Source organism: Poecilia reticulata, linkage group LG20 (assembly GCF_000633615.1).
Source record: "Poecilia reticulata strain Guanapo linkage group LG20, Guppy_female_1.0+MT, whole genome shotgun sequence".
Classification (NCBI taxonomy): Eukaryota; Metazoa; Chordata; class Actinopteri; order Cyprinodontiformes; family Poeciliidae; genus Poecilia; species Poecilia reticulata.
This window is the reverse complement of record NC_024350.1, coordinates 24196756-24215396: the sequence shown is the minus strand read 5'-3', so window position 1 is coordinate 24215396 and position 18641 is coordinate 24196756. Positions and strand designations below refer to the sequence as shown.

Genomic DNA, 18641 nt, shown 5'->3' with positions numbered 1-18641 from the left:
TCACTTTCAGCATTGTCTGCCTAATTTACTCAAGTAAACAAGCAAATCCTCTGCTTTTTTTGCTTCTCGTTGTCACAATCTTTGTCTCCGCTAAACATCTGCATCCGGGGTAATTTGACCTGATAAGACTTCTTTCGACCCTCTCAGCTGTGTTATGTTGGAGATAATTGTATACTGTCTACCTTATGGTGTTGCTGTGGAAACTGACAAACACTTGACAGCTGTAGGACTGGTTGCCATGACTACACTGCAACCCTCCTTGTGTGAGAGGAGATGATTTTTTATTTTTTTTTTCTCGTCTCCGTCTTCTTGTTTTTGTCTAGCAGCGTAAGTGTTACACAACATGCTCGCACCAGTCAGGCATTATGGGAGCGGGAAGATGGAACAATCCTTACTCCGGGCCCTGAACTCAGAAGAACTCTAAGCCCATCAAAGACCAAAGAGCCAGATCTGTCAAAATATGTCTGGAGGCAGTTGTCTCGCTATTGTCAGTCTGCTCATTTCCTGTCTTCCTTGCCCCTCGCTGGCCTGTCATTTCCCACAGGGCCAAACATTACAGAACTGACTCTTTATTCAGATCACAAACTTCACTAAGGCTAATTTTGTGGATTACTTATGCACTATGGTCCCATCAAATGGGATTTGAATCCACTTGGAGCCTATTTCATCTTGAAAATCACATTATATATTGCCAGCTTAGTACTATAGTAGGTCACATGCATCTGCATCCAATGTAATAGTAGTTTGAAATGAAATATTACATTATTTGTATCACAAAACTTCCATTAAAGGATATATTTTACAGTTGATCCATTGTAGAAGATTAACCAACTCATTGTGAAGTGTACAGGCAAGTCTAATTAGGGTCAAGATTCCTTCTGAAACATTTAGACCACCCTCTAATGCCAAACAGCTTACAGCATCCACAAGTACAACTGGCGAAATGTGTAAAAAGCCTATTTTTTAAATGTATTTTAAGTTTTCATGTCTCATATCTGAAGAATGTTTGTATTTTCCCTGCACATCAAAACACCAGTAGAATGAACCTAGCATCCGGCATCTTAAAGACTTCATAGCGCTCTGGTAGCATTAGCTTTAATATCCTGGGTCTTCTGAGACAATGCAAAATTATCTTCATCATGTGGTGAAAAAAGGGTAGAGTGATCATATTTTCACAATTTTGGCATATGAAAACCACAAACATCAATGTATTGTATTGGCATTTAGACTAATTCTTATATTGAATTAAAATGACGCACGTTTGTTTATTGTCTTTGTTTGTTTCTAATTTTTTGTTAGCAAAACCTGTTTGTACTTGGCTATTTCCACTCCCAACAACCATAAATGACATCCCTTGCATCTACCTTCCTACTGTGTATAGTTTGATATCATTGCAATTATAGATGTTCTGTAAAGACTAAAGAACACAGATCAAGGGTAAAATTGTGAAGAAGTTTAAGTCATGGTTAGGTTATAAGACGATATGCCTAATTTTAAATATTTCTGAACATGGAAAGATAATGGCACAACTGCAAACCTTCGAAAACTTGGCTATCCACCTGCACTGGCATTCCAGGCAAGGAGGAGGTGCTCTTTATAATTTACATCTAGAATGCTATCGATGCCTAACATCATTATTCAAGACACACCCATGTGGGGATTTCAAATGTGGCCCATTTGATAAGATGCAGCGAGTGCATCTTATCAAAGCAGGGAGTTGCTTGCCAGCAGTTCATCCACATCAAGTTGTAATTAACTTTTCTGCATGTTTTAATTGCTGATTATGAAGCTCAAGCCTCCCTTCCTTCTTCCTCTAGCAGCGTCCTTTCATTCCAAGACTGCTAGCTGTTGTAAAGAACGCCTGTATATTTATGTTTTGCAAGTAGCACCGCAATATAGAACAGAAACCTGTGCCGCTCTCATAAGAAAAGTGTAATATGCTGTATGTTCAGGATAAACACGATCAGAACATCTGTTGTTTTGCAGTTGCACTTTGTGACCAGTAGGTTCAGTTTTATTGCATTTCTAGTTATGTGCTCCAACATCCAAACACATTTGAAACGTTGACAAAGGACCATTAACATGCAACCATGATATTATTTTTGAGAAATTATCAAAAATCAGCCACAAACGGCATTCATTAGCAATGCTAAGCCTTAAGTGTTTTGTTCACACAGCAGATCTTGATCCAATTTGCTGCTGAAATCCTTTTTTTGTTGTTGTTTGCGTGGTCGTACATACTGTTAGTTTTACAAAGCATGCCATTCAAGTAAGGCAAATAAAGATAAAAAATACTCCAGATAACATATTTTTTAACCTTCACCAAGAGTACCTTTTTGTAAAACAAATATTTAAATAAAAGAAAAAAAGTTCCCAGAGCTGCAAATCAGTTGAGTTGAACTTATATATGCAGAATAATATATATATTATTATTTATATACAATTATAGGTTCTATTTATGAGTAGGTTTTAATTTGCCACTTTAAACCATCAACAAATGTCAACATTAAGAATAAGCTGACCAAACTCGTCAACAGATACTATAAGAGAATAATTAGTCTAACCATTTAATTTCTCGGTACTTTAACATAATTACTAGACTTTATGATAGAAAGTGTTTTTCTTTGATCTTTGCCTGAATACAATTTGCTTTGTTAGTGTTTCAGACAACTTTTCTTTTCCTTATCATGGTGATTTCACATTTCTCATTAGTTTTTATTGTCACATTGTGATGTTACCGCCCTTGCTCTTCTCTGCTTATTGCAGTAGAGTTCCCGAATTACGCTGCGTCTTTGCAGAGTAATTTAGTTAATTACTTTTTCTCTTTACGCATGTGTTGTTTTAGCGTCCTGCAGTCTTTAAGGGCAGCTTCTGTTTTGTTTGTTTGTCTTTTTTTAAAGTCTCAGTCCTCGGGCTATTGTCGGACCTACGTGTGGACTCGGATTTACACACCCTGCTGTTTGGCGAGAGTGTCCTTAATGATGCCGTGGCCATTGTCTTGACACAGTAAGTATCTCTCTGTGTTCGTCTTTGCCCTTTGAATGAGTAAGTTTTCCAGTTTAATTGTGTGGGTGTGAGGAATTCGCCAGCTGGCAGCGTGGAGGCGGATGCGTAGCGGTGAAGGAAAACTGAATGGAAGCTGCCAGCTGTACAGGAAAGGTGTGATTGCGTAAAGCAGCATGGCCGCCTTGACGGTATGCAGTGGGCTACATAAGCAAGTTGCCTCCAGCGATGTCAGCATCTCATTAAAGAAGTCAGCTCCTGGAGTTACAACACACTCCCAGGATAACACAATGGGCTACTAGCCTGTATGTGCTGTCAAATTCAGGCTGAACTCGGCATAAAATATGTGAAAGCTCAATGGATTATCCATTATAAACGTGTCCCTTGTCCATGCAGTGCAATCCTCCTATTCTTTTCAGTCTGCTGTCCCATCTTTCTCTTGCACGGCTCTCAAATATGCATTCAGATTCTTGCTAGGGATTGTCTGGTATGTTTATACAAAGCCAGTCTTAAAGATGAGCAAACAGATGGCAGATAGAAAGAGTTCAAAATTCACATACAGAGAACTATAAAATGAATGCAATCCACTTGGATTATTGCGCATAATGAGTCGTCACGGTATTCACTGCAGACCACTGCATGGAGCCTGAGCATTCTCCCAGACAAAGCTGCATAGTGCCACATTTGTTCATAAAGTGGCGTGACTGTCCCTCATGCCGCCTCCTGTCACTTGACTGCCGCGCTGAGGCTCCACCACACAAAGCTGGACCTTTTTACCGAGTCGTGTCGATTCCTGGCACCGGATTGCTAACGAGCTCGGGAAGCAACTCAGCCGTAAGCTGATGTGCCCTCTCCCAGGCGTGTTACTGCTCCCACCCATACCGCCACTCAGGCAGGTCCAGCATTTAAAAATGTTGAGGTTGTGGCCGAAAGCGAGCAGCACCAAACCATTGAACACGCAGTCTTTAGTAGTGCACACTAAAGAAATTGACTTGTGGCTAAATTAAGTGTGCTAACGCAATCGGAGTCTTTATTTCCACAGAGGGGGTAATAGATTTTCTCTTTTCATTTGCAGAGCTCATTAGTGACAACTTGATTGATTTCTCCCTTCCTGCCATGGAGATGAAAAATGCTGTGCTGTTACTGGCTCATTTCAACTTTAAGCTACTAGTCAGACCTTTCTGTAAAATGTATAAAATTAATCAAACCCATTTTAGGTACTTTTTGTCTCTTTTAAAATGACATAGCATGGTAAGATTTTGTATTTGTTTGGCTGTTAAGCTGTAAATGTAGTGAAGGAATGTAAAAATCAACCCTCTCAAAACAAAGCTACATCCATATTCCTCTGTTAACTTTACATAAGCCTTAAACTAACTGATCAATATTTTTGAAAAGCACTTGGTTTTTCCTTTTTTCCCTCTCTTTTTACATGGTTTTATTTAAATTCCTTATTCACAAATGTCTACTTGTATGTATGATCCCCCCAAAATGATTAAGCCATGGGTGAAAACACCACACAGGTGTTTTAAGGAAAACGTGATTAAATAAGCCATCCTACTCTGGATTTTCAGAACAGAATTTTAATTCTGTTCTGTTTCCAAAAACATCAAGTTTCGGATGTTTTTGGAAAGCTCTGAGCACCCAATACAAGTTGTAAGTGAGTCAGACAGATTTCTCTTCAAGAAATAGAAGGATATGAGAAGAGCAGTCAAAATATACGGAATCTAGCTCTCTAACTTAATGTGAGGCAGAAAGAATACGGCATTAAAAATGAACATGAAACAATCAGACAGAAAATTTAAAAAAGGAATGAAGTAGAATTTTTCTCCCAAGTTGAAGCTTTGAAGGTTGTTCTCTATGCCACACACAGCAGCAGCACTTCTGACTTGGGGGAACATCAAAGTGAAACTTTGACTTTAAAGCTTAAGCTTGAAATATGTTGCTACTGAAATGATTCAGAATCAACCAATTTTTAAGTTTCATAATTCAGTCATCAGCCAAACATCAATGTCAGCAAATGTAACTCAAATACAAACAAAGCAATGTTAGTTTTCTTACTGTAATTTTATGAATTCCTACAGCAGAAATCAATATACTTCATTACTTGCTTATATTTTTATTGTTGGCATACATTTGTCATAATTTAAAAAAAAAATTAGACCACAAAAAAAAAAGTCCTTTTATACATACTCATCTATTTTTAAGACTCTGTGTACTGTACGTGTTTTTGTGATCAGTAATATGAGACCTTTTGTGAGTTTTAGTTAACTCAGAGTCCCAACAGTGTTGCTATATGTGGTCTGCTGTGGTTAATGTAATCATGTCATTCCACAAATGCAGCCGCCTCTGTCGGTTACTTGCATGGCTGCTTGTCCCTGCGTGCTTCACAGCTGTCGCCTCCTTTTCTCTCACACACACACTCGCGCACACACGCATGCACACCCACACAGTCAATCAGATAATTTCTCTTTCCCTCCTTCTTGCCTGCGAGGGTTATTTTGCACTTGGTGACTTGCATGTTGAAGTCCCCCATCACTCCAACAGAGTAAATATGATAGCAGCACATATAACGCTATGCTGCTATTTTTATGATCAGCAGCAGTGTCCCCCTCCTCTTTCCAACACTGCTCTGAAGTGTTTGTGAGGGAAATCATCTGGAATGTGTTGTTTTCCTGAAGCAGATTATTCTTCCTTAGAAGGCCATGTGTATGTAGAAGTGACTGCAGGAAACTAAACTTGGAGGGCTTTGCTCAGCATGTTAACATTGGAAATGTATGCTCTCTGCTGCAGACTGCTTCACACCTAGAGATTATCGAGTCATTTTTCTAATAACGCCACTTGACTCAGACCAATAAGCTATATTTTTACATTATAATAGAGCATTTACAAAACCATATTTTGTAAATGCTCTATTTACAAATGGAGCGTTTGCTCTGTTTGCAAATGCTCTATTTGCAAATAGAGCATTTACAGTACCTTGATAAAGTTTGACTTTTACCTGTTTTTTCACAATAAAGCCATAACCTCCTCTGTGTTTTTATCTAATTTTATGTGATGGACCAAAATGACTGTAGCTCAGTTATTTGAAGAAAAAAAGAACAGTGTCTGGGTCAATCTCACACATGATTGATCAAAACTAGCAGTGTCAAATGCAATCACAGAAGGAGCCAAAACATGAAACACTGGGAGATTTAATTAAAAATTATTTTTAGACAAGCAAGAATCTTGTTTCTAATCAATGGGAAGCTTTAAATTCCTCTAGGTGGCAAGTTAATGGTGACCCAAAGTTCTAGCTCCATCTTTATTTCTCTTATGTACTGACAAAGTTGAAACCAGATATTTACATACACAGAAAAAAAGACACAAACTGTTTGAAGTTAAATCAGACCAAATTTTTCTTCTTTTAGCTTAGTTAGAATTACCAAAATTATTTCTATTTGCCAAAAAGCCAGAAAATTAGGCAAGGACATTTTTCAGTAGTTTGTAATTACTTGGCAATCCGGAAAACTGGGAAAATGTCCCAGTTAAACGAATCTATATCTAGGTGAGAATCCTTGTTAAATGACATCTTAACTAAAACTCTGAGGTTTGAGAATCCTTGTTAAATGGCTTTTAAACTAAAACTCTGAGGTCTGAGACGTTTAACTGAAGTCCTACAAGGGGTGTGGGTTTTAATGTTTTTATCTTTTTTTAACCTTTTTTTTTTCTTTTAAAAAAAATTCTTTGTCTTTCTGTTTATTCACTGTCACATGCTGTTTTTATTTAATTATGTAAAGCACTTTGAAATGCCTTGCTGCTGAAATGTGCTATAAAAAAATTAAAATGTGATTGATTGATCGATTGATAATTCTTTCTTGTTGTATCGAAGCTTGTGCAGCACTGTCTTGAGCTGAAGTAGCCGTTGCGGTGCGTTTATAAAACATGTAGCGTTATCGGTGTGAGCACTATGTAACTTTGTGGTGGGCTCTGATATTTGGTCAATAAAATAATCTCACTGCTCGGATTTGGCCTGTGAATTTTGACCTCGACGTCTGATCTAAACCTTTCGATTGTAGCCCTCAGGCTGAATTCTTTTTCTCATTGTCCTGCTAGAAGATGAACATTTGACCCAGATTGAACTCCTCTGCTGCCTCTCACAGGTTTTCATCTTGGATAGCGCTGGATTTACAAATCCAGTTACAAATAGAGGTCAGAAGTAGATGTACTCAACTTGCTAATTAGGTAACTTCTCCAGGCAAGTGGTTGAACTCTATTACATTTTGAGGTATGGCAGTGAAATGGAGTGAATACAAATTCACAGCACACCTTTTAAGAGTTTAATTGGTAAAAATGTATAAATAGTTTTCCTTCCATTTGCCAATTATGCATTAGTTTCTGTTAGTCTACCACCACATAAAATTCCATTCAAATATATTGAAGTTTGTGGAAAAAAAAAAAAAGTTCAATACTTTTTCACTGGTTTAATTTCTCCTTGCATCTTTTTTCTCCCAGTGCCATCACCTCCTATGACCAGATGGAAACAGGAAACGTCTTTCAGACACCTGCCTTCTTTCGCTCTGTTGGTTTCTTTGTCGGAGTGCTCATTGGCTCCTTCCTCCTTGGATTCATATTCACAGTAATAACAGCCCTCATATCCTTTCATCCACTCCTCTTCCCTCCACCCCAGACTCAATTATCACCTCGGCATCCGCTGCAGTAAATCTACTTCCTCGGCTCTGTAACTGCCCCCTCCTCCTCCCTAACAAACCCAATGCTGCACCCCTTCATCAGCAAAAGTAACAGGATGGGGTCTGAAGTGCTGCTGTGGGTTTGATGGTCTCAGAGATGTCGTGAATCACACCAAAAGCGTGTGATGAAATTTCGACTGGCGAGGTGGTCCTGCGTCTTTCTCTCTCTCTCTCTCTCTCTGACTTTAGTTAATTAGACTTTAGAGTGAAAAATGAGGAGGTGTCAAGTGGGGTGCTCATTTCTTATGTAAAGGGACTGATGTTTATGTGCAGGCAACCAACAAATTGAACTTTTTATTAAAATTTTGCTGACAGCAGCCATAGCAACAAATTGCTCCCTTCATGCCCTCTGTTCAAACACAAGGTCCTTATAGACTGCTTATGGCAAACATAAAGTCATTAGCACATCCATATGTTTTGTTTTTAATGCTGCGAGGCATCATGAGGGAAATAAGCAGTTAGCATCTTGTTGTAGTCTCAGTAACAGAGATCCCAGTCTGGGTTGCATTTAACAAGGAAACGTAAGAAGAAACGTAAGGAGCTCATCTTTGAGATTTAATTGTCAGACCTAAAGGAAGCTTAGTCATTAACATAATAGTTGCTGTAGACGTAGCTACTTAAAGCCCCTCATTATTGCCAGCTTCCTACCTTTGAAGACTGCACCCATCTGTACTATGCCTACTCTGAGACACTCTCACAGGTGTGTTGTTTCCTGTATCTCACTATAACCTGAAAAGCTTCTCTGTTTTACACGTTACACTCAGATCTGACACGGAAAAGAAACGGTATCCGCAAAGCTTAAGCTTCCATCAGCTTGCCAGGAAGGTTTTATTGTATTTGTAGTGACATGACAAGTGTTGATCTGGTGGAAGAAAATTCTTCTTGATTTGATGAAATAAAGTTTTAAACTGGATATTTAGATTTTTCCAGTAGAGAAGTAATGATAAAATCTCATCTGCAAATGAAGAGCTCGGAATACTCACATATTCATGTAATCAGTTGAAACACTGGGTTTTGGGAAACCCAGTGTTTGCTTCTATGAAAAATCAAACACATAGTTGGTCAGGAAACTTAGATGCAGCATAGGTGGGAAAGTGATATAAAGAAGGGGGGGGGAGGGGAATTTTCTCATTCAGGTCCGGTTCTTATTGTATATGGCAGGACTCCAGGCTTATTGAGCACCTACTGCATTGGCTTGTTATTTGCAGGCACAGCACTGCAGTAATTCTCAGCCTCCTGTCTGCTGCATTGGAACGTACATGTACAAATTTGTACTGCAGATGCACCAGAAACTTTAGTTTTATTGGAAAAGGTGTAAAAACTGCATGATTATCATCTTGTAAATCTTTAACCCTCTCTCCACTTCACCAAACTCACCCGACTCCATGAGAGTCCTCTGCTGGAAACATCAATCTTCTTCCTGCTGTCCTGGAGCAGCTTCCTCTCAGCAGAAGCCTGCGGACTGTCAGGTGAGCGTTTCTTCTCTTCTGTTACTCGTGTGTCTGTGGCCATATCAGAACTGTGTTGGTGGCTGGCTGCTGGATAAAAATCCTTTCAGTGAGTCTCGGCCTTCATCACCTTCCGCTAACAACATCCCCCTGTCCCTTCCCCCAGTCATCACTTCTAAGCTGCATGCGCTAACTTGCATGCGACCCCTCGGCATCGGTCGCACAGGCAGCTGTTTGGTTGGCATGTCCTGCTGCTGCATCAAGGGGAAATCTGACAGTGCATACTCAAAGGTTTAGAGACAGTGCCAACTTTATAAATCTCCAGTCCAAATCCGAGTCACTTCTCTTCATGGCAACCTCGTTTTTTGAATACAGCAGCCTGCACTGTGCCTACTATGCCTCTCCGCAGTAAAACTTTGATGTATTTTACTGCGATTTTATGTGATGGACCAAAACGTAGTAGTACATAGTTAGAATAATTCTTATTCTAGTGCATTCACAGATTATTTCTGACTGCAATGTCTTGGAGGGTTTGCAATGTACCAATACACTGTTTTTGTTCGAAAGATGGGCAGTTGTATTTAATGTATCCCTGCTGTGCTCTGTCTGGCATGTTTCTTTGACAGGGTTCATGATGCTTTTTGCACACTGGTGTGCTCTAAAAAAACCTCTGAGGCCTTTAAGAACAGCTGGATTTTACACTGAGATATTACACACAGCCGCACTATATTTATCCAATAGCTGTCTTCTATAAGGTTCCAATTGATTTCATTTAAGGCAGAGATAAAAAGCATCCCCTACTTCTCAAATTTTTACTAGTGAAAAATTTCAAGAAGGATGAATGCTTTTGTAAGGAACTATTTACATTATATTTACATATATGTAAAAATGAATCACTCAAAAATTCTTGGATTATTGGAAAACTATATCACACATTCCAGTCTTCATGGAAATGCACTTATCTTCTTTGTGGTCAGTACATATAAATGTAATAATTTAACACCAGTTTTTTTCTGAATGTTAATGCAAGGTTTCCTCAAAATCTACTCTAATGTAAATTTGATTTAGTTTAATGAGGGACATTGGAACACTATGTCATTCTGCTTTGGAATTGTTAGTGTGTTGCATTTGGAAGAATAAGTCTTGACTTTCTTGCCTGATATTGTCTTCCTCCACGCTGACCACAATGATGGGGCTTTAGAATATTAATTTAGCATTTGTATTCAACAAACACTGTGGTCTTGTTCCTCCTGCCGTGGCTTTATCAGAGGAATACCACTGAATCAGCTGACAAGCTCGCTCTTGCTTGGCAGTTAGTCTCTGTGGCCTGTGGAGGAAGAGAAGATGGTTTCTAATGAAATAGCTTGACCTTTATCCTTTTGGCCCTGTTTGTGAAGAGCACCGCCCTGCATATTACCCAATGTGGTACATACACACACACACACCGCAGAAACACACATGTTATGCCAGTGGTTCTTATAATGCTTCTTAAGATCAGAAGAAATTCTGCATTGAAGAAAATGTCAATTTTATTTGTTTTTTTTGGGGTGGGGGGAGTTTACCACTACAAACTGGAAACTGGGAAACTACTCTGTCCTTGTTAATGAGCTTAATGTAATAGTCATCTCAGAGGGCTGCAGAAGGTATATCTCGTTCTCAGGATGAATGAGCATGAGTTGAGTGGGAGCTGGTCGTTCTCCCTGGTGTTGTCTGGTTATCGAAGCACTTTCTGTTTCCGATAATTGCTTCAGTTTAGGGGGAGGGCGATACCTAATGACCCTTAACTCTACAATTATTAATCTTACACCCTTTGCAGCTCCTTATTATAGGATACATGTAATCTATTTACAAATTCCCTCCTTGCTTTTTTTGTAGATGGTGGATGAAATGTTACCTCCGTCGGTGTTAAATAAACCAATGAGGATGGTAAACTAAAAAGGACCAAAAAGCAAAGCCAAATTCTGGTTGAAAGCGCATTCTGAGCACTGGTCGCTGAAAGTAGCATACAGTGGCAGGTCAGTGTGTAATGATTTTATGGTGGCTGGTAAATAGAGAGTATTTGTCCAGCTGTGGTGATGTGCTATTTACTCTGTTGGTGCTTTTATTGCACACATCTTGACCAGTGCAAGTGTTGCTCCCTATCTGAGTAAATTCGCGTGATTCCTTTTTATGTGATTCTCCCTCAAAGAAGAGAGGTGGAAAAAAAAGTATGAAATTCAATCCCTGCAACAAAACAAGCATGTCCTGTGAGGCAGCAACCTTCTTTCTGTGTGACACGCTTCAGATTTCTGTTCACCGACGGGGGCTCTCTGAGTGAAACTATCTTTTTTTATGAATTTGTACTGCACTTGTTTTTTCTTTTCTTTTTTTTTTTGTCTTTGTTTGTTTATGTCTGTTCATGACTTATCGAACAAGGAACCAGTATTGAACTTCAATGTATATCATTGGGGTGGAAGGACAAACTCTAGGTTATTAAACAATATTACAAACTTTAAACATTTCACATTCCATTATCTCAAAATGAGAGAGTATGGTACAGATGCAAACCTTTCAAGACATGATCTTTCATTTTAACTGACAGACAAGGAACCTATTGATGAGAGAAGCATCAAGGATGCAGGTAGTAACTTTAAAGGGGCCACAAGTCATTTATTGGACAAGGCAAAGGAAATAAGATGCTGTGGTCAGATGTACCAGTGTGGCACTAGGGCTGTGTAATAATATCGATTTTGCAAAATATATATTGATATTTTCTTTCCTAGAAAAAAATTGATATTCATCCGCAAGTATCATAACATCCAACTGTCACCTTGCTCACTCACTGCTTGCTTCGCCGGGAGAATGATTAGGTCATCAGGTTTAGAGTGATTCTTTCAGATGTTAAGTGTCGAGGTTAAAAAGGTATCAAACTATTCAGAGCAGGGTACTTGGTGGACTTTATTTACTTTACAAATGCATGTGAGCTACAGTTTGTACTGTTTCAATTAAAAGAAACATGTTTTCTCACCACTTCTTTGATTCATTTTGTCCAGCTGTCGACTTTAAGTCTGTGTCCATGTCCAACCAGAGCCAGGTATTGTGTAGTTGGTGCTTTTAGTCAGTTTTCAGTTAAATTAATTCAGTCCAACTCTATAACAGTCACAAAACGTCACCAAAATCACTCTGTCCCTCTAAAATCTTTCAGAAAATCACAAAAGAATTGTATCGTTTGTTGAATATCGCAATATATATCGTGCTGTGAGCAGAATATTGTGTATCGTATCGTATTGTATCATGAGATTATTGTATCACTACAGCCCTATGTGGCACACTTCTAGGGTTTTTTTTGCAACATATTTATAATCCTTTATTGTTTTCATTTAAATGTACAATTATGCACAACTTTGTGTTGATCTTTCACCAACCCAATACCCAGTTAAACACATTGATGTTTTGGGGATTAATGCTTTTACATGACACTGTGATATTTTAATTACATTTTACCAAATGAAAATTAGATGGCGATCTTATTTTAGTAGTGTAGATGAAATTTGAACATGTACTTAGTCATTTTGGCCTCACAGCTAGTCTTCAGTACTGTCCTACAGGATGACATTTATAGAATTAGAAATCTGACCCTTTTAGAGAATATAATATCTGACGTTTTTATGTTTTCATATCCTGACAAATTTCAAGCAATGTACCAGACTTCTGTCTCTATGTCCTCTTTCGTCTGTCCTTTGGTTTTCTGGTTGTGGCCTGGTTAATGCCTTTGTGCAGATAAGAGATGCAAGAGCTGTAACTGGCTGAGTATGATAACATGAACAGGAAGATTGCCCTGCCCTATAAATTTCCCAAGAGAACTGTTTGTTATTGTTGCAACTTTGCCAGACCCCAGACCTCTGTGCAAATCTCTATAATCTTAGTATAACGAAATAAAACATGCAAACATCTCTTTTTGTGAAACCACTGAATCTGACCGATCCCCATTATTCTTCCACAATTTGCCCCCAAAGTAGATTGATTGCACTTTCAGAAGTTTAATCGACTTCATTTGCACATGTTTTGTTTTGTTATTTCAGGCATTGTGGCAGTTCTGTTTTGTGGCCTAAGCCAGGCAAAGTACACAAATCTCAATTTGTCGCACGAGGGGAGCACAAGAACCAAACAGGTATATTTATTTTCAACAACTTCAACTAATCTTACTTCCACTTTCAAGGAACATTTTTCAGTTTTATTCATTCATATGTTGTTGTTTTTTTATGGAAGTCTGTTTATCATCTCTGCATGTAGAGCCAGATATTAATTTCTATTAGTGTTCTGGTCATCCTGTAGATGTCTGTGGGGCAGACAACCCTCCACCTTATCTGCTTAAAAAGCCTAGCACAGATGGGGGCCAGCACTTCTGATATACTGAGCAGACAAGCTTCACAGTGGAGCAAATAAATCAAAAGTGTACACATAAACTCATCTGTGCATTTATTATGCATTATCGGTGCCACGGTGCAGCTGTTTATCACGGAAAAGCTTTCTAAAAGGTAACACAGTTGAACACCTCGCCTACAAAGTAGATCTGAATAGAGCAGTGTGTTTACTTGGCAGCATGCCTGTATCCATTATTTCATGTTTTATACATGCAGCTCCAGCTGAAATAAAAAAAGGTACAAAGAGAGCATTTGAATAGTGAGTCGAAAATATATTCTTTCACTGGTGCATCTCTGGTTAATTCAAGCTCATGCTTTCTATAGAAGCTTTAAACCAAAACAGCTTTATGTAATATAAAACATATTTTTTAAGTAATTAATAAAAGCTAAATGTCTACTTTATTGTTTATGAGTAACATTAATTAATGGCTTTATGAAGAAATGAATTGGAAAAAATGTATTTGTTTTCAATAGAGGTAAATAAGATCTGTTGGATTTTTCTATCTGGAAGTATCAAAAAAGCTTAACCAACATTCTGTCTTTTTTAATGGTCAATATTCTGTCTTTTTGCTTTTCACTTATTACGGCAACCCACATATTTGCAATAAAACTCCTTTGAGTGTAAACCGAAAAAAGAGTAAAAGAGACTAAAACAACTCAGCTGTTGAACGCCAAAAAGCATCATGCCCTCGGGCCGCAGATTTCTGCAGCTGCTTCCTCAAAGGGAATAACGTCAAAAGTGAATTTGTCATGTTTGTACAAATGTCAGCTTATTTAGTGAGGAGTCCTTCACTGTCAGACTCACATTGCATCTACATCGCATGCAGACAGACTTCCATAAATACTGATCTGTGGAAGGAGATGAATTGAGGCTTCATCTCAAACACCACTGACACCAAGCTGTTTTCTTGGACTGAAATCCTTTGGCGACTTATTATTTGATCTTAATGAACACTGAAACAAAGGAAGTTCAGAGGAACTATTTTCGGATGGATTTATAAAGCACTCGGGTGTGATGCAGAGATTTTAGCTGACATAAATAAACGTACAGTAGCTGGCAGAGAGCCGTAATGAAGGTCGCTTTGTGCGGCACAGAGACATTAACAAATGCAGGCAGGCAATCTTAAAACATTAAGGAGACAAAAGGATAATAATAATATCAAAAGTCTACAGTTCCATCTGAGCTTTACAATCATTGACATGTCGTCACATTAGTTTTCTGACTTTAATGATGCATTTGAAGCATTTTTCCATCATAGAGGAATATCATAACATGGCTTCAGGGTACATTTTCCAAACAAGATTTGGGTGCACATGTTTGAATTTATTGTAGACTTTCTCTAATCTACATGATGTCAGAGTCATGCAGGCTCAATAGGTACCTCCAAGTGAAAAAAACATTAATGTATGAAAATTTCTAATGTAATAAAAATGAACATATTAATAGAAATAAGAGCTTGAAAACACCCGACTGTGTGTCATTAATCTATTTAATGTGTTTCTCTTAGTGAAACAAATTACTGAAATTAATTTACCTCTTAATAATAATCTAAGTTGTGGAATATTACAATATATTTAGACTCTGTGCATGTAATTTAACTCTGTATAAATAAGAGCGAATTAAAACACTATGAAGCTTATGTACTCAAATTGTAATTATTTGAACGCACACTGCAGATGTATAAAACCACTCCTACAAACATAACAATTTAAATGAATGCCATTAATGTCCTCTAGGAGTAGATGTAAAGTTCTGAGCCAGGCTGTACCGTAACTCCACCAGCAAACGGCTTCACACATTCCCCCTCTCTCTCTCTCTCTCTCTCTCTCTCTCTCTCTCTCTCTCTACATACATGCTCATCTTTCTGACCCTCTCTCTCAAGATTCTTTTAATCCTTTTTTATAATTTGCAGCTCTTTGAAGTCCTCAACTTCCTCGGGGAGATTTTCATCTTCGGCTACATGGGATATATATGGTTTACATTTCGTCACCATGCCTTCAGAGCTCTCTTCATCTCTGGAGCATTTGTATCCTTTTTCTGCAATGCAACAGAGTCTTTCCACCCCCTGCTGTGCAGCCTCTGGATTTCAGTCAGAACTCACTCCGTTTGATTTCTCTCAGTCTGCTGTACTTTGAGACCGATCCCTTTTTGTACAGTTACTGGAACATCTTTCTTGTTTTCAATTTGGGATCCCGATCATCCCAACAGCCCTTCAAATAATAATAAAAAAAACACAACCCAAATCTTAAGCTGCTCTGAAATGAATTTTATTTGACTGCACAGATGGCATTCAGCTGCCTGTCTGTGCTTTAATTCTGCAAATTCACACCCAACAGTACATCTTCACTATAAAATTCCCATAAATTTAAATAGGTCATTTATTATAATCATTGTTGCTAGTTTTCCATTTGCTGAAAAACAATTGGAAATTGTGGCTATTTCATAAAACTCAGAAAGGAGGATCTTGTTGAATTGTTTTTATAATTTCTGTCTTTTTTTAAAGGTAGATTCAATTAAAAAAATTATTTTGTTATATATATTATTTAAGCTGATCATGGGCAGATTTGGGCATAATTACATATTTAAAACAATTAAAAGAGTCTTAGACAAATACTTAATTACTCAACTCAGAAATTGAGGCTCAATTGACAGCACCAACTTTATATACACTATTATCCCTATATAAATCTATGTAAGTCTAGGTGAAGACATTGTTGGATGTTTGCACATTCAAAATTAATAACCAGGGCCCAATGGTACTCATACGTTAAATATTTTAATGTGTACCATTAATTTTTAGTATAGGTTGTAATCTCCGTCGTGCAGCAATAACCTTCTAAAATTTGGCATATAATTTATTTATTTATTATTTTTTTGTTGTGTTTCTCCTGCTCGCCAGATTTAGATAAAGTTCTTTGTGAGTTTGGTTCTGCAAGAATATAGAGAGCACATCCCAATCATCTTGGGGGTGGGCTTGGCATTTTGCGTTCAGGTTAGATGGATTTACTTCAGAACTGCCCTTTTATCTGTTTTTGCACAGCTTGAAAACATCAGAAAGTATTTGTATTTTTTTTTTGCAGGAAAATCAGTTATCTCTTCATGAAACTGTATAATGAGCTCTGCAGGGTCCAGCACCAAACAAGCAAGCCAGATTTTTGACTTTTCAGAGGGAGTTGATTTCTCAGTCAATTCATTCCCAACTTGGCAAACAGTAGAGCGGAGACAAAACATTGGTATGCAAAATAAATTTAAATATTTAGTTGATTTTCGTGCAGGCTGAGGCTGAGAGTAATATACAGAGTTTTAGGTCATGAAAGATGCCACTTTGGGAGAAATGAGACATCCAGTTCAGAAAACAAGACTCAGAGTGGTTGCATAGGAAAGAGGTGATGAGACGTCAGCAATATTTGGGGGTGTAGGGAGAATTAACGACATTTTGTTCTGTCTTTGCTATATGCTGATTAGTCTGCTTATATCAATTTTAAGATTGTGCAGCTAGAGTTAGTTTGAAATAATATCCCACGTCCCTACGATGCTGAAATAGTACGGTAGCTGCAACGTTATGTATGCTAACTTATCTTGTTAGCATTTTCTTTGTAAAATATTCTTTGTTTGTAAAATAAATGACCTTTTTACGCTTTTTCAGGTATTGTAACTTACATTTATCATCTCTATTTGGTCAACTGCTTCCAGTGTTGTTGATAAAACTCTAAAGTGTTTATAGCTTTAAAAAAAAACTGATACGTGGTAACAAAAGCATTAATGGTACCTAAGTAGCTTTGGCAAAGTTTGACTACGATAAGACAAGTCTTATGCTCGAAGCTGCTGTTGTAGCCGTCAGCTGTTCTTTGTTGGAGAATGAAAGGGAGATTTATTTGTAGGAACTGGGTGTTATTCATTGTACAATCATCCTTTCTTCAGAGCTGGCATAGAAGTAAAAGTGGCTGCACTCCAAGGAGTTGTTCTTTCACAGTCCACTGCTCAGACGACCAGCAATTATTATTACAGATCACCGTCCAGCACAGGGTCAAGGGGGGTACAGAAACATGGACAGAGCCGATTCCTATCCCAGTGCTCCTGTTTAGTCTGAGTGGCTGGCAGTGGAGGAAAACTTATGACTTGAGTATAACTGTTCTGCTCTATAATATCCACCAAAATCTCACAATCATCTCCCACTGGAAGCTGACCGGGTTGTATAAACAGAAAGAAATGGAGGTCAGAGTCATCTTGCAGGGCCGTAAACGTGACTATAAAAATAAAATAACCCGAGTCATTCACCCCATGTTAATCGCTCTTTGGCTATTTAGTAGATTTTAATCGCTGTGGCCTCCAGCCTTAGTTGGTGACAATGGAGATTGGCTTTTATTGGAAATGGAGCTGAGATGAAAGTGCTTAATTACCTCCATTCAAATAGCTCAGAGGTCTTTGTCGGAGAGCAATGCCTGCTTTTGGGAGCAGGATATTGCTTTTGAAATTCCATAGGGTTCAGAAGATTTAATATTGACTGCAGGATGCAAGAGAACTCTGTTTTAGTAATAGCTCTGTCAGACTAACGTCCCCTGTCGTAGATATTGATGCTGTTTTGATTTCTTGCATCATATTTGAATTTCCCTTGAGAAAGACTAAAATCTATTCCCTCCATGGATCTAAAACAAGGTTACCTGTCTGCATAAATGACTCTCATGCATCAAAGATTAAAAAAGGGTTTGAAAATACGTTTGGCTCTCTTTAGCCCTGTCCTCTTAGTGTCACAAATGCAGATTGTCACATAATAACAAGAAAACTGTAGGTTCAATCAAGGTCAGACGACACTAAAAGAGGGCAATTGGAGCTTTTTTGACAAAAGACACTAAGTGTTTTGAAAATGGCAGCTATGTCCCTGATAATTGCCCACCTATCATCTTCTGTGTTACTGCCCTGGACACTTAGCATTCAGTACCATCCTGTGTGGGCCATCAAAGTGGATGTTTAGAACCGAGACAGCAAGCAGCGCCTGATTGGTTTCATGCATCTGCAAGGTGCCACACTGCTGCGTTTGCATCATAAACCACACATTGTT

The 18641-nt window shown here is 38.2% G+C and overlaps 1 protein-coding gene across 2 annotated transcripts in view; it reads left to right on the top strand.

Annotated features, from left to right (window-relative positions):
- The window catches only part of LOC103456924 (sodium/hydrogen exchanger 9), an 83015-nt gene that overhangs the window by 17461 nt on the left and 46913 nt on the right, over positions 1–18641 (top strand). For both annotated transcript variants that reach the window (XM_008396808.2, XM_008396809.2), the window contains exons 6-10: positions 2901–3006; positions 7495–7633; positions 9094–9199; positions 13240–13328; positions 15495–15608. In XM_008396808.2, coding sequence (XP_008395030.1) covers positions 2901–3006; positions 7495–7633; positions 9094–9199; positions 13240–13328; positions 15495–15608 — 554 coding nt within the window. The remainder of the gene's footprint in view (positions 1–2900; positions 3007–7494; positions 7634–9093; positions 9200–13239; positions 13329–15494; positions 15609–18641) is intronic.